The sequence below is a fragment of the Rhea americana genome, unplaced genomic scaffold, assembly GCF_003343005.1.
Source record: "Rhea americana isolate MKP2758 unplaced genomic scaffold, rheAme1 scaffold_2, whole genome shotgun sequence".
NCBI classification, from domain to species: Eukaryota; Metazoa; Chordata; class Aves; order Rheiformes; family Rheidae; genus Rhea; species Rhea americana.
Genome location: NW_028186149.1, coordinates 3,345,095 through 3,361,541, shown reverse-complemented (window position 1 = coordinate 3,361,541; position 16,447 = coordinate 3,345,095). Strand labels below are relative to the sequence as shown.

At 39.6% G+C, this 16,447-nt stretch overlaps 1 protein-coding gene across 5 annotated transcripts in view; it reads left to right on the top strand.

Moving 5' to 3' along the window:
- The window catches only part of TJP1 (tight junction protein 1), a 166,476-nt gene that overhangs the window by 107,810 nt on the left and 42,219 nt on the right, over positions 1-16,447 (top strand). For 4 of the 5 annotated variants that reach the window (XM_085303319.1, XM_085303318.1, XM_085303317.1 and 1 more), the window contains exon 2: positions 10,991-11,047. In XM_085303319.1, the coding sequence (XP_085159445.1) occupies positions 11,000-11,047 (48 nt within the window). In that variant the 5' untranslated portion in view covers positions 10,991-10,999. Of the gene's footprint in view, positions 1-10,868; positions 10,883-10,990; positions 11,048-16,447 lie in introns of those variants that run through there. The other variant, XM_085303321.1, reaches the window with a different exon arrangement.

Sequence of the window (16,447 nt, the reverse complement as noted above, 5' to 3'; positions counted from 1 at the left end):
TTTCTAGAATGTAAATAATAGTGGTAATATTGACTAATATTTCTATATAATACTTCTTGCATTCTACACCTGTAACTTAAATTACTTTGGGTTTTGAGCATGTGTGTAGGAGTGTGTGTGTGTGTATATAAAAATAATATATAATTTTCAATTACATAGTTGTRTAGCAATTGTAAAGGAGAGTTGTTGAGCACTAACTTGGCTTTATTTATTCATTTATATTCTTGGCTTTTTAATTCAGCGGTTAGTTGATAGATAATATATTAGCTTTAGGAAGTTTTTTCAGGAAGAAAATCCAGATGTGATGTGCACATAAATAGCTTGGGAACAATTATTGTAGGAAAAAATGCGACTTGAAGAGTGTTGAATTGTATTTGCTTAAATAAAATACCTCTCCCCCTTCTTCAAGATTCGTATTTTGAAACTGGGTGAATGAGTACTCCTTTCCATGCTGAAATAATACAAAACTAGACCTTCCTGACAGGGTGGGGTAGTCCTTTTTGCTGAGAGGAGTACAGTGTTTTGCACTTCCCATACCAGCCTGATGAGAAAGATTGGGAATGTTTTCCTTCCTGATGACTGAATAAGCCTTTCAAATGCATTAACATTAATCACCAGTGTAGCATAGTGTTACCTTGTCCTCTCATCCAAATCACATGGCTGCCTCTGCATCTGACCCAACAGGCTATTCAAATGCTGCTTTAAGTCTTCATTTCTTCCCTCTCATTGACTTCTGGTTTAATTTGTGTGTTCTTTTTTTCTCCTTTTAATTTTCAAGGATCCCATTTCTAGGGGGGGAAGCTGTTGCGTTCTGTTTCATACTTTTTTTCTTTGCCTTTTTTTTTTATTGAACTCTTTGTTACCTGACTCTCTCCTCCAAAGTCACTAACAATTTTCTAATCAAGCTAAAGAAGTTACTTATTTTCAACTAGCTGTAATATTTAACACTGTTCATTGCCCCCTCTTCAACTCTTGTGTTTGTGTCCTTGGCTCATCACTTTCCTCCTTTGAATGTGTAAACTTTGTGAGCTGTTAGGGAGTGCTCTAGCAGCTGAGTGACTCTTAACTAATTTTTCCAAGTTTCAGGGGCAAGGGAATGCTGTCTGTGAGTGTGCGGTTGTGCTGAGTCGGGAAGGACGCTTAACCACAAGTAGTAAGAAGTTTGGAGTTGATGAGACTTGGGATATTTTGCACCTTCTAAAAAAAATCTTACTAGACAAAAAAACATGCGTCTTCATGGAGAGATTGAGGCAGTAGTTCAGAAAATGCTGTGATTCTGGAACTACAAAGCAGTTGTCAACTGCTTCTGTTAGCCAGAAGGCACAGTGTGTGTGTTGGAATACTTCCCTTCCACATCTTAATTTCTGAAGAATTTGAGAAATCAACTATAGAATATCTTGTTTTATTGTAGTGTGTTAATTTTAAGGAGAAGGCAACCTACAGTGTACTGCTACGTGTTTTGTTGTCAAGCTTTGAAGCAGATAGCAAGACAAAGGTTTTGTTTCTGTAAATTGAACTGCTTTGCAAGCCTTTTAAACATGCGTTTGATCTGGTTGATATCAGTTCTGAATAAGATCTCCAAAAAGCACCCCCCCCTTGTCTTAAGGGGAGTGTTGCCTCTTTTTGAGGACTGCTTTCAGTTGGAACGTTTTTACGGTATAACAATCGAAGATGGATACGGTGCAGTGCTTTGCTAACTAGATTATGGTCTTCTGGATTAGAAACTAAGGCATTCTGCTTAAATAAAGGGAGATGCTAGAGTGCTTTGATTGCTACTCAGATGTCTATTCACTTGTGTTTTTTTTTTTCTCTTTAGTGGTCATATCATACACTTGCATGGACTTCTGGTTTTGTATTTTTAATTAAAGTAATATTCTGGTTCATTAGCCTTAATTATATTAGTTTTGTATCAGAAACTTTAAATGTGATTAAGTTTTCCGTGACACTGATAACCCCCCCCCCAACTCCCCGAAAAGCAAACTGGAAGAACTCCAACTAATGCTCTTAACTGAGAGATAAAACAATAATGTCGAGCTGGGTATGAGATCAGTGAGGGAGGCTGTGCCTGTAGCTGGATGATTGGATTTAGTTTCAGGAATGTGCAAGAAATGTGACCATTAGTAGGGCTGGAATAATTCAAGTTCAAAGGGAGTGCTAGAGTTCAGTTAGTTCAATGATGAGTTCCAGTATTTGACCACCCTCATAGTAATGTATATATATTTATTATCTTAAAACTTCCCATTCCAACTTGTATTTGTTGCCATAAAGCTGTGGCCACAGTTATACACCTTACAGGCTTCACTTCCATACTCTGATACAATGTATTTTAGTTTGAGCTGAGGTGGCAATATTTGAGCTTTTATGTTTTTAACAGCCCTGGCTTACAAACCCTTACCTCTGGCAAWGTGTCTGTTAATAGATTTGAGATAAACAGATGGGGAACTGATAAGGYTGGAAATAGTTGCATGTGGCCACCTTAACATATATGCCAGCATAACTCTTAAACCAGTTTTAACTTGAGAGGCAGAGTTATTTGGGGGATGGGGACAAGCAGCAGCAGGACCACACGTGCTTCTGAAGGAGTTACCTTTGCTGAAAGAAGTGCTTGTCAAGTTGCATACTGAGATGTAAAGAACTGCAATACCAAATTGAAACTTGGAGATTCTGGATTTGGAGTGATCATCTGAATAATCAGCTCTGAACTAGAAGCTGGTGTTTATTTAAAGAGGAAATAAATACTTTCAAATATGTATGAAAACTATTCTAATTTTGGAGTCTTTACCTCCTAATAGTACTGATACTTAGATCAGCAGGATGGAGAAATGACTTCAAAGAAATGAGCAAAGTGCAAGCTGTCTGTCCCTTCCTTTGGCATCCTCACTTTGGAAATACAGCTTAAAATTTTGTTTTCTTTTTCTTTATACTSTTTCCCTTCTTGTGTTTTTGGTTCCACTTTGCTAGCATACTGACTTGGAGTCATAATCTGTGAAATGCTGCCTGCCAGCACTTTGGAGTTTGTGATCCTACATGATTTCACTGCCAGCTGGAAAGCAAAGTGGAAAGCAGCAAAACAGACAGGGATCCCAAATTCTCAAGCACAGTTTTTCTTTGCCTTTAGAACTCACTAAGCTCCCAAGTTTCACGTAGTTGCTGGCTGATCCTGTTACCAAGATGCCTGAGTGGTACCTGGCTACTTCAGCATCTGAAGGAACCTGACCCGAAAGCACCAAGACATATCTGCATTTGGGTCTTGCATTCTGGCCTGTCTCACTGCCTTATTATGGAGTTTTGAGCATCAGTCTTCYGCCATTCATGAATAATGGTATTTGCTTGGCCTTGTGCCATAGACACTTCTATAAATACAGCGATATAATTGGATCTATAATCCAGTTTTGAACTACTCCAATATGCAAGTACTTTCTCAATTTCTGGACTTTGGTTCTTGGTTAGGGATATCTCRCATGTCTGATTACTTTGAAAAGAGTCTACTGTTTGATGTATTGTATCGATGAGCAACAGAAAAGTTCTATGAGCCTGGGAGGTCAGAGAGCTGTCTGATATGAGAGGCTGGGATTTGAGAGGTCATTCTGAAAAAATGAGGCGTGCTAAAGCAGAATTTGGGTGTTGCATGGGGTGGGTAGCATATACAGTAGGTTAATAGTTTGGAGCAAATTGAGTTTATACCCAGAAGTCTGATCAAAAATGTCTGATAYAAACTCATCAGGAAAACTAGCAGAATTTAAGGGGTTTTTAGATATACAAAATATCTGATATTTTAAAAATACAGCAAGTAGTCTCAGAAAGGGATGAAACAGGAAGCAGTTGAAGTTGTATTTAGTAATGTTGTATCCTGTGGAGTGGCATGTGGAAGCATAGGATAAATTGAGCAGAACAGGGAAATGGACTAGGTGTTGTGGTAAGTTTTATCCTGGTTTTTCTCGTCAAGGTTGTGGTTCATAATACAGAAGATGACTTCTTCCTGTTGTCCAAACAGTAGGTATATACTGTTGTACTGAAGACTTTGTACAGTTAGTTTGACCTCAATAACATTAACTTCACTTTGTTAACATACACCACTTAGTTTTGTTCCTCTCTTTCTAGTTGGGATAGCATACTATCAGCTGAAGAACAGCTTTAATAATGGTGCCTTTTTTAATACCCAGAGATAGCAACATTTCTCGTAATTAATTCAGTTGCTATTTTCTTTCTTACAATTTTTATTGTATAAGACGCCAGCTGTATTTTTCTGATGTGCCTCATCTTGTGGATGGATTTATCCAAGCATTATGTGAGGCCCCAGCTGGATTCCAGCCAAAGTGTGTACAGCCACTCTTACACTCCTCACATCTAGTGGAGATACTAAGATCAGTGTGAGTCCTTCATTTCAGTTTTAGCTTCATTTGATACTCTAAGTTCTAAAAACTTCCTGATGAAGGTAAATAAAAATTTGTATGGAGTAGGATGTGTTTTATGTGCTATTAGCTTTCCAAGAGGTGGCCTGTTGACTAGGTGAGCCCCTAGGAGGAGTGGAACTTTGACTAGTTTCAGCACCTATGAAATGTATAAAATAAGCAATAATAAATATATTGAGATACATTGCTTTACTCTTAGGCATTTCCTAAGCCTGTTTGAAGGAATAAGGTTAATATTTTTGCTTCYAAAAGAGTTACTTCCATGGATTCACATTCACGTAGAATGTGAGAGTAGAGAATGGCTTCTCAGCTTCAGTATTGGTGAGAATTTTTCCTTCTGTAGATCTTGGAAAAAATGCCTTAGTGTTTTCTTCTTTCTTCAACATTGCTGTGTAAAAGGTATAATCGAGGAGCRTCAGGTGGGCAAAGTTTTCTGCAACACTCCCTGAACTCCTTTGTCTGATCTGTCTTGAGGATAATTGGAGTCTTTTCTTAAAAAATAGACTAATGGAAACTTCAGAGAGTGATGATGAAGTAAAGAAATACTGGTGTGCTGCCTGCAAAATGTTGTGTAGACAAACTGTAGCTCTGAGTATGAACAGCGAGCTTCAGCAAGGTGCAGTGTGCTGTTTCTCCTGTCTCCCAGTATGCTGCTCTGAGGCTGGGTACTTTAGCTCCAGTAGTAGCCACTGTAATGGCTTCCAGTATTTAAAATAGCTCAGGTATTTTTAAGGTAGTCTGTAGAAGAGGTATAGGGTATTGCATATATCATACAAAAGCTGTGAGACAGCTCTAATCCCAGCTGGTAAAATGAAGTTTGATAATAGGATTCTGTCCTCATTGCACTAATTGCTTCTAGTTACTGCGGAAAGACCTTGCATGGGGTGAATAACCTTCCTTCCTGGCTTTTGACTAGCTGAGGGAAGATTCAGTTTTCTGGGTGATTTTAATGAGTAAGTATCAGCAACCAGATACCATACAAGCAAAAGTTCTTATAACAGTTCCAAATGCTGTAACTGTTATAATAACTTGCTGTTTCTATTCCCACAAATAAAATATATTTTAATTCTGCATTAAACCATTAAAACTTCTGAGGTTGAAGAGCATTTTGATGCTGAAGCAGACTTCCCAAATACAATTTTCAGACTTTTTAAAGCTAAAAAATTGCAGCAAGGTAGATAAGGTGTGTGAATGTCTGATAAGCCTTCTTTGTCTTTATATGGAGACTAAATACAGATTTGCTGCCTTTGGATATAGCCTCAGTCCTCCTTTCTCTCCTTATTCCAAACTTCCCTAGAATAGGGGAATTATTTATCAAGATTACTATGATTTATCCGGACAGTTAGGAGCTGCACTTCTAGAGGCCAATGTTTTGTTGGGACTAAGGCTGCACAGAAGCTACAGCGTAGCTATTGCAGGCTTGGAGCAGGGACAGTGTGTAGCTCATTGGGTTCAGTTCCTGACCTGGTTGTGTGATTTCTGCCCTTTGCCTGCTGTGATCCTGAGGACAGAGCTAGGACTTGTCCACCACAGACAGCTTTCCTCCCCCTCACACTTTGGGCATGGGGAAGCAGGAACCAGTATGTCCCACGAGGTCGCAGAAGTAGCTGTTTCCTTTTGTCGTCTGTCTGACAGCTGTCAGTGCTGATCTGTAAAAACCAGGTTTGTAAGGGTACTAGAAGTACTTTTTCTGCTTCCTTAGTCTTCCTTTGGCTAGAGGAAAATTTGCCTTTTCTAAGGTTGATACTTAAATATGAATTTATTTGAAAACCTAAGAAACTAAACTAGTAAACTAAAAACTTAGTAAATGTTGAAAAGCTAGTAAAACTAGTAGGTCTTTATACTATAGAAATGTGTAACAGAGTTGATAAATTATCATTCATTGTTTATAGGAAATCATTGCTGAATTAAGACATTAGGTGAAGAATATTACTTTCTTAATGTGATTAAAAGCTTGTTTGGCCTCATGTAATGTGCCAAAATTAAGCAGTTGTTTGCTCAATTATGATTTAAAATTTGTTATTCCTGACACAGTTAATTGGCTCCCTCTGCAAATGCGGTTCAGTTAAATAAACAAGGAAGATAATTCCCTGGCTAGGTCCCCTTAGAAAGGTTAGGAAGCTATTCTGGTTTTGATTGCTAGATCATGTAAAACTTCGGCCTTGATCTGAGATGTCTTCCAGTTTTAAGAGCCTGAAGAAGCAAATGTTATCCTCAAGAACCTTTACCCCGGGAACCTTGCATTATTGTAGTTAAAAATCCTGGTTTCTATGGCTGGGATTTGAATCTTTCCAAATGTGAACTTGAACGGTCTTCTGAAGCCTGTGGGTAGGTTCTGCGTGGCTGCGGCTTGCAGCTTTGCCGACTGCCCGAGAGGTGGGTGGGCTGGCCGGTCTGGCAGCGAGACAGACTGCCTTCAGCTGCCCCCAGCAAGGCTCTTCTCCCTCATAATGCTCRAAGGAAAATCTTGGTGCAGAAGCACCAAGTTAATCCTTTGGGCAAAGTTGGCCTTGTGCACGTGGTATGTGTGCATGCACACGTGCACCCAAACACATGCATGGAGAAAGAAATGGAAGATGAGAAGGGGAACAAAATTGCTTATACTCTTTCAGAGGAACCTATATGTCCAACAGGAACTTTCYGGRAAGATTGTTACTTTGAGATGTTTATTTCTCAGCAATATCAAAGATGAAGCTGAACACAGTTTGGGAGTTTCAGAAATCTGAGACTCTGAGAAAGTTGAAAGTTTTATTCCTTGCATATTGAGGAATTGCAACCTGCTGTATGAACTATTCCTTTAAAAAAAGAAAGATACTTCCTGTTGCTGCCTACAGGAATAGGAATGCAGGAGTAGGAGTAGCTGTTGGTGTAAAGATGTTTARGATGATCTTAAGGAAACTCCTCGCTTTAATAAAGTACAACTAGGTTTAATGCTGAATCTGATTCTCTCTCTCGTGTAGTCTTTCTAGACCTTTTATTCTTTTTAATATCAGTAGAAAACCTGTCTTCCCCCTCCCTCACCCAAAATGCACCCCAGAACAAACAAAGCAACCTTACAAGCCAGGTTTGCCTCTTCTACAGATTTGGGATTTGCTCAAGTCCTTCCAGGACTCCTGAACACAGCACTTTGCAGGTATAGTSCAAGAGCAGTGTCACAACAGGGACCTCGGCAGATGGAGAACAGCACGAACTAGTTCGCCCTCAGTTACTGGTGTTTAGCATGAGTGCTTCTCAGATCTTCATCAAGCTTCTTAGTCTTGTGATGAGGTGATGAGCAAGAGCAGTCTTGCTTTACAGATAACTCGGGGAGTCTGTGTCAAAGCCAACAACTCAGCTCTGGCCTCATTTGAACTGCTTTAACTGGTTTTGGTTGGACTGTTTGTTCAGGCAGAGAGTGTGAAAAGACTGTATTACTTGGTTTGCTGTCTAACTAATGGATATTTGATGTTTCCAAGTCTTGTGAATTTGAAATGATTGTCACAGAAAAATCTGAGGGAGGTATAGCAATAGATAAGTGGAGAAGAGAAGATAATATCAAGGAGAAAATGAAGAAGAGAAAATGCTGAAAAAGGAAAGAGTGAACTTCTAGAGGAATAGAATGGGAATTAAATGAAGCTATGGCACGAGGCTGTAACTCTGTTACATGTGCGAATGTATATATAAATATATTAAATCTGTAAAGTAAGTGTCATTAGGCTGATTCCTCCATCTCAAAGACAATCTCTACAAATATCATAGATGACCTACTTAGTCTATTAAGGGCAGAGTAAATTGAACAACTCCATGTTCTTCCTTCCTGAGTAGTAAGTTGAGTAACAAGTTATCTAGTTAGAGTTAGATGGTGGTTTTAGCTATTCTTACAGTTAATTGTTGACCTTAATCAGATCATACATTAAACTAGAACACTGTGTTGAATATTGTAACTTGATGCTGAACTGTAAATGACTATGCTTGTCTCTGTTCCTCAGCTAATGGACACTGACTATTATCCCAAATATTGCAGTGTGGCAAGGCATACTTAATAACTTTTTCKATCTGTTGAGACATTTCAAAAGGAATTTTAGTGGCATGTTTTTAATTCTCATCAAAAATACAAGCAGGAGCTTTGCTTCTATGGGGAGAAAATAAGGTGGAGATGCCTTAGCGGAAGGGACTGGTTTGCCTGGCTGCAGTAGTTAACGTGAGGAGAGCAGCTCTGGTCAGTAGGCTGAGCTTTGGGACAGTGAACACTGTGTCCAGGTCTGGAAAGGCTGATGAGATTTTATGTAATACCAGCCACTAAATATGTGTATTCTTTTAATTTTAACTTTTTAGCTAGTAAGTATTCCCATAGTTTTCAGAAATATGTTATATGGGCTGTCCTCATCTTTCTTCCTAACTGGTCTTTCTCTCTTACTCCTCCTGCCTATTAGTTCTCCCTCCAGATCGCATGGGAGCAGTACGTAGCTGGTTAAACTGAGCGTTAACAGTCCTTGCTGTGTACGGACCCAGCYGGTGTGTTTGCACCGTGGCCCTGTGTGCCTGGTTTCGCTAAGGAGGCGAGAGAGCTCGGGGCGGTCACGGTCTCGCTTGTCAGCCAGCTAGCTCAAGCTCTGCGCAGCGGGACGTGCCTGCGCGGCATTGCCAGCGCGCGCGGGAGGTGGGGCGGACTGGTTTTCTGCTGATCCTGGGATTAGCCTCGTGTGGGTAGAAGTGGGGCAACCTATTTGAAAATGTGTATTTAGTGTTAAATAATACAAAGTTGTTGCACACTTAGTCTTCTATTACATTCCTGTTGTATCTTTTTCTGAACAGGAGCTACTTAAAAAGTTGTTTTATTTCTAAGTAGAAGTTTACTTGGATTTTTATTTGTTGATGAAAAATATTTAGCCTGGGAAGCTCTGGCCAAGTGCAAGACAGAATGAGAGCATCACAAATGGGGAAGAAAATCAGTATTCTTTAACTGTTTAGCAGACAAGATGTTCTGTTTTGTTTGGAAGATGGCTTTGTGCATGGAACTTGTTACTGTTTTAAGATATATTTCAATTACCGTTAAAAATTCTAATGTGGAAGCATGATTAGTCCTAATCTTGTCTTGGGTTAGAGTTGAGTCAGTATCTAATGTAAAGAAGCAACAGGTACTGAGTTGCGGAGGGAGCCTGTGTGCATGACATGCCTCCCAATTAAATTGCACCAGCATGTTTAGAAGCGAATCCAGCAAGAGAAAATGAGCAATACTCTTAACACACACTGACTGACTGAAATTTAGAATATGAAATGTAAAAACAACTTTTGGGGACCATGAGAAGAATTCCTTTTTTTTTCTTTTAAATTATTAAATAAATTTAATCTTACCTAGTTGCAAATTCTCATGTTACGAAATTGGACGAAGTTTTCAGTGGTATTGAATATTTTTGTTGTAGTGACTGAGTTGCTGTAATTGTGTGTGAGGGGGTGAGGGCTAGGTGTTGGTCTTTAATAATAATAATAATAATAAATCCTTTAATTTAATTGGTTTCAGAGATGTCCCTGTTCCAATTTAGCTTTTTGGTTAGATTGTTTGCTTAGGAGGACATGGAACAGAACACTGGGTACTTCCTCTGGAAACATAGCAGGATCTACTGTGAGATTTTCTGATCGCAGATGCAGAGGTGCCTTCCTGCCTCTTTCCGATCTTATAAATCTCTCTCCTTCCCCCCTCCCCAATTCCTCCATCTTTCCTTTTGAAAATGTTTGCCTGTTGTGGCAAATTAAGTGGTGCGAGTGTCTGTTCTTTGGAGCAGAAATGCTGGTATGTAAATATTGTCATAATGTTACTWTTTAATCCTGGTTCCTTGCATAGGATGTTGTTTATTTGTGCAGTGTTACTGTTTGCCTTAGAAATTGGCGTACACTGAACCGCAGAGTCTGTCAGATGCGACCTGTATGCGTAATGGAGTAGCACAGRTACTATGATCTGTAGAGAGGCATTCAAGAATTAGTGGTAATATGTATAGCTAGAACAAGCAAAAGGTGGAATGCTCACAGAAACCAGGAGCTATGTAAATTAGTAAATCAATACATCTGATAACTGTAGAACACTGAAACTGGGCATCAGACCAACTTCGTTTACTGCACTCTTAGTCAGCAACCAAGGGAGTCTACGTCACAAATGCTTCTGGCAGTCCTTCTCTCTAAAGCTGCTATATAAAGTTCTGAAAAGAATTTAATTTCTTTCCTGTTTCTGTAAAATTGCATTGACTATGTGCTGTTAAAAAAAAAAAACAAAAAAACCCACAAAGCTTAAAACTTTTTAAAAAGTGACTGAACTTAAGTGATTTAAATAAACTAATATGATTAATAATATCACTAATAGTATGGGTATAATGATTTAAAAAGCCGTTTATCTTACCATTATCCCCCACTCCAAACAGCACGGAAGTTCGGATCTGATGTATAAAAACAGGAAATATGTAATGAACAAGCCAGCCTTGATTTTCTGTAGCGAATCAGTATGAATGTTAATGTTAATTTTGAGTGTAATTTTTTTTAACGATATAATACAGTTGTTTAGCTATTGAAAGTGAAATCTGATTTCTCTCTTTTTCTCCTCTCCTTAGAGCACAACAATGGAAGAAACAGCTATATGGGAACAACACACAGTAACTCTTCACAGGGTAAGTTAATACAATTAGCTGTGTGTGCCGAACTCAGGATACTGGTAGCTTTTGAAAACAATAGGGRAAAAGCCAGATGTCAGGAAGTAAAAGCAAAGGAAACTGTCATATTCCTTTGTTTAAATTTAGAACTGTTGTAAAAGCAGTGTTTGATAGTACCTCTATTTGTCCATTTGTCAGACTTCAAAGATAAACTTTCCTACAAATAATCATGTCAAAAGCAAAACTTTAGTTTATTTCTGCACATAACTGAAAATTTAGAAACCAAAGTGTTTCATGCGTTGCAAGGCTATATAACGTTATAAAGGTTGTAGTGTGATTGTACTTAAATATGTTTAAAACTTAATTTGCAAAGCATGAAACAGTGCAGGATAAATAAAGCATTCAAGACTTCTTTTTAAAATTAGTGACTCAAAATGGTGATTTTGAGTGCTAAGAGTGTACATTGGGACTCTGACTATAGAGACAACTTTTACCCTTAGACTGACTCTTTTCTTCTGTGAGTTACTCTGAATTTAAATCAGTTCCTGATCTGGCTGTCAGGAAGCTGTACAAAGGAGAAGGGGAATACAATAGGGAATGAGCTGCTTAGGGCAAATTGGAACAAGATGGGGCTGCCCTTTCTGGCAGTGGCTCAGTGTTAAGGTGACTATGAAATACTTGCTTAAGAAGCTATACTTGTTCCAACAGAAGGGAGATAAGAGAATTTTCTCAAGGAAGCCAAATGATGTTTGTCTCTAATTCTTCAATATAGCATCAAGGCTTTTTAGAATTGTAGCATTTACGGATGAATGGACTTCGGTGACTAGAAAGCAAATCAGCTGGTCTACTCTCTCTGTACACCTCTATCTCTTAACTCTCATCTATTTAACGTGGCTAATTTGAAATAACCGTTTTAGTACTTGCCATCTTAAGGAGAAGAGAGCAGCTATGCTAGGTTTTGACCAAAGTGTCACCTTACAAACTACTGTCTCTAAATGCAACCATTTGTGGGAAAAAAACCCAAAATTTTCTCTGGTTAATCTAAGCAGTAACTTCTGTGAAACCTGTAAATGAGGAGTTCAGCCAGCTCATGACAGAAAAATGAGATATTGCAGTAGGGTGTTAACTTGAACAAAACTGGAAATAATAATTAGCAACTAGAAATCGTGTCTTTAGTTTGAYTTGCAGCACAGGAAATCTGTTGCAGCACAGGAAATCAGAAGCCCTGGTACAGAGGGGAAAGAAGTGATTTGTTTATAATTTTGATACTTTTATGTGCCAAACTTCTGCCTACTGTGCTGGTCTAACTGTGTTGCTAGCTGAGTATCTTGCATTCAGATGCTGAAAACTGATGGCATAATGACTTTGATAGCGTGAATTTAGCCAGTTAAAAATCCCAAAACAAAATATTTTCACGTACCAGATAACAAAATCAAAACTCTTACGCTAATACTAAACAAATTGCCATTTAGAATGCGTCAGCATTAGGAGAAGGTTTTAGGAGAGCGACCACATGCTCGCTTGCGGGGTTTTTGATTTCGACTTCTGTGACATTCTTGTAGTGTTAGATTATCAACATCCTGTCCTCAGTTATACTTCAAGATACCTGGACGTTAATAGATTGCGTAGCATGGAAATGCCACTTAGTGACTAYAGAGTATTTTTTGCACGAGTGTGGTGACCGCACTCAGCGGAGCTGCAGCGCTGCTGGAGACCCTCCCCTGTGTCCCCCAGCCCCTCCGCCAAGCTGAGCTTGCGTGTCCCGTGCGGAGCGCTGTGGCCGTCCTCGGGCCCCGCGTGACCGGGGCCGCGAGCTGGCCGCCGGTAGTGCGGTGAACGAACGATTAACCCGGGTGGCGTTCCCACAGGAGTGGGTGTAAGCTGGGGTTCGTGGTGTTGGCTTCCTGTTTAACTGAAATGTCTGCAAAGCTCTTGAGATTCATCGTGGGGAGGTGTGGGGTGTTTTCTGTGGGTATGGGTTTTTTTGGTGCATTCAGTCAGTATTTTGAAATCAGAAATGAAGCTAGGCAAAGCAGTACAACAGATCTGATTCAGAATAAATAAATATAAAACCATAGTAAATACCTCTGGAAGAGGTAGAAAAGTTCTACTAGTCCTACTTTAATGGTAAGGAAATCTTTCTCCCTTCCTTCTGCCCCAAAGTAATTGCTCTAGTTTAACTTTTTCCATTTTAATTTGCTTTTACTAGTGGTACTAGATAAAAACTAGGTAATTAGTAAGGTCCACTAACATCTGCAATAATAGACTGCCTCAATAACAGGAGGGAAGTTCAAGCAGTTTGTTAGATAATGTGTGTGTATGTTCATAAAGATTCAGAATATTCTTGATTGCGTTTATTCCTGTTCTCTGAGGCTCGTGTTTGTGTCCTGTTGGTAATTGGTTTCACTATGGGAGAATGCCAGTGCGCGTTCAGCACTGACAATTAACTTTGTAGCATTGCTTTACATAATATAGAAGTTTGGTTTCTTGGGCTGGAGTGTGTTAGCATCCCCCCTACCACAGGGATTCCTGTTCTCTGATCTTTGACTGGCRCACCTTAATGTGCGCGCACACGTACACACGCGTGTACACGGTACTTGCTAAGTAAATTGAGTTCTGTTGTAGGGTCAGTGGTCTTCTGTGGAAGATCTTCTGGAACTTAAGSTATATGCTGTTAGCAGCTTTTTATTATTTGCTGCCAGATATGAGTGTTCAAAACTCACCTTAATTTTTAATGTTTGCAGAAGTGCCTTTGTGGGGTTCTACCCTTGCTTCTAAGGGATCTTCAGGTCTCCTCTGCTAATGTTTGCAAGTGCAGCATTTGCTTTCTGTTTGCAGTCTTTGCAAGCACGGACTAGTTATGCCTGGTCACACCAAGGAAAACCTGTGCTGATCTCCAGGAGAGTTCAATTGCTTCTGCCTATGGCAGAGTAAATATTCTTTGGTTCTATCAGAGTAGACGACTGTGTGAATATAAATATACATAAGTGTGTGTGCCTGTGTGCATATAAACAGTCTTGGTAATAGTCATTACATTTTAGGAAAGTAGGTATTTTATATGCAGTTGTTTCTGAAATATATTTAAAGCCCCCCCCCCCCCAAAAAAAAAAGCTGCACTACCATGTTCTGTGTGACACCACAGTCTAACCATCTGCATAGTCTGACTTTTACTGAATTTTTGGATTTTTTTTAATTGACTTCTACTGATGGGCTTTTATTAATGTGTAGTGCACTATCTGTATTTAAAGAAAACACAATGTTTCTGTATTTTTGTATGGGACAACTTAATGAATGCATACAGAGCCTTTGTGTAAGCCAATTAATGGCACTTCAGAAGATACATATTTTGAAGGTTATACATTATTTTGAGCGTGTTGTTTTGATCCTCTGATGACCCTTTAAAAAGGGCATAGGTTGCTAGTCTTTGAAAGATGAGCCTGACAAAAGACAAGGGAGTGCCTAATTAGGGAGTTCTTGTTAAAGAATGCAGCTCTATTCGCTTGTTTTATAAGGTTTTGTTCTATGACCTTTACTTTCCAGCGATGTCGTTGCAAATTAGGGACAGAACATAGTGCTGGTAGTTGTGGTATATGTGTGTCATTCCTGGCATTTTGATACAGTGCTGACGTGAGATTTGTTTGATCCAGCTGCTTCGGGTGTCTTGGAGTCTGGAAGGGAGCACAAAAGGATTCGGACCRTGCTGGGATTTAACACTGTGCTCTGCTGAATTCCAGCACTACTGGCAGGGGTCTTGGTAGACTCTCCTGTGAAAGAGAGGGGAGAGAAAGAATCCYRGGAGCTTTGAACTTCTAACCAAGATTCCTTTTTCTTTACTCCATTTTTAATTTCCTGGACCCCTGCTTTGCACTTGAGAGACTGAGCTAGCCCTGAGTTCTGTTAAAATTTATCAGCTACCTATAGTTTACTTTTTACTGAGAGATCATCTGGCTTACGTGCTTAAGTGTAAAGGATTTTCAGAGGAAACCATGGCACTCTGCATTGCATGTTTGTGCCCTCCTGAAATGTGGGTTGCACGTGTTCGTGTGCCAGGTTACACAGATGCTGTTCCCGTGGTCCCAGCCGGTCTCGGGGCGCGAGGGGAAAGTCGCTGCCTTCCCCTGGTCTGTCATTGCAGTGGCTGGGCTCGTGGGGTGGCAGATGCTTTACCTTTTCACAGCTTTGGTTAGGATGCGTGTTTGTATCTTGTGTAATTTGTGATGAGGTTCAGTGTCTTCAGCTACTGAATTAAGAGATTGTCAGGGAACCAGTGAAGTTTTCCAGCCCTTGAGAAATGGCTTATGGTTTAAGGAAAAGTAGTGAATCTTTAAAGTCTTGCGTAAGTATCTTTTTTTGCTCTCTCYCCCCCTCTCCAAGCAAGTACAGTGTGAACTAAACTCTGTTTTGTTACAGTCATGGAAAAAGGAAGGAGAAAATGCTGGCATGCGAAAGAGAATCGGCTCTTGYTAATCTCAGTGTTTTGAAAAGTTTTCTCGTCATATATTTCATAGGCTATTAGGTATTCTTTTCATAGGCTATTTAAAAGCCCCAAAGGAAACCTCAGTTTCCTTTGACTTAAACAGTCATTATGATCCTTTAAATTGTCCTGCTGCATGGCAGAGTTTCGTTTAGCAATTTCTGAACCCCAGCCATGATTTCAGGTTGGTCTGGCTGGAATGCCCCTTGGAAAACTGTCCACGCCTGCTTTAAAGGTTTGAAATGAAGATAAAAGAAGCAGTAAGACTCTTTTCTAGCTTGTTAGAGCAACCTTGTTTCCTTCATAACTAGTAACAGTACTTGCTATTTGTTGAAATCTCTCTCTGAACAACGACTCTCCAGATCTTTGTTTTAATACTGCGTGGTCCTGTTCACTGCCCGTTGGCTAAATGTGAACCATCTCCCTGCATCCTCTCTCTTTTGGGGAAATGAGAAACAGGTTTTGATCAGTAACTACTGTCTGAAAGGCTGAACAAACATTGTGTGTGTGCCAGCCTGATGCAAACTGCCGTGCTGCTTCTGCAGCCACCGTACGGATAGGAACCTTGTTGCTGAAGCTGGATTGCGTTTGTCCAAAAGTCTGGAGAAAGAAAGGGAGGAGGAGGAGAAGAAAAGAAGGAATAACTCTGCTGGCACAGAGTGTGTGCTGCTGTGAAACTGGAGGAATTGRCGAAAACTCAGTCTCTTCCTTTCAGTTAATGCGTATTCTTCATAGTCTAAAATTTCAGAATACCTTTGTGAGCAAAATTTAAATAGCATTCAAATGAGAATAGATTGTTCTCCTGCCAATATTTATTTTCTGAGCAATAATGGAAGAACTAGACAGTTGGCAAAACAGTTAGATTATTTCCCACCCTCACTGCTTCTGGGCAGAAAAGTAAGCATAATTGTCATACCTTGAAATATCTAACAGGAATAACTTTT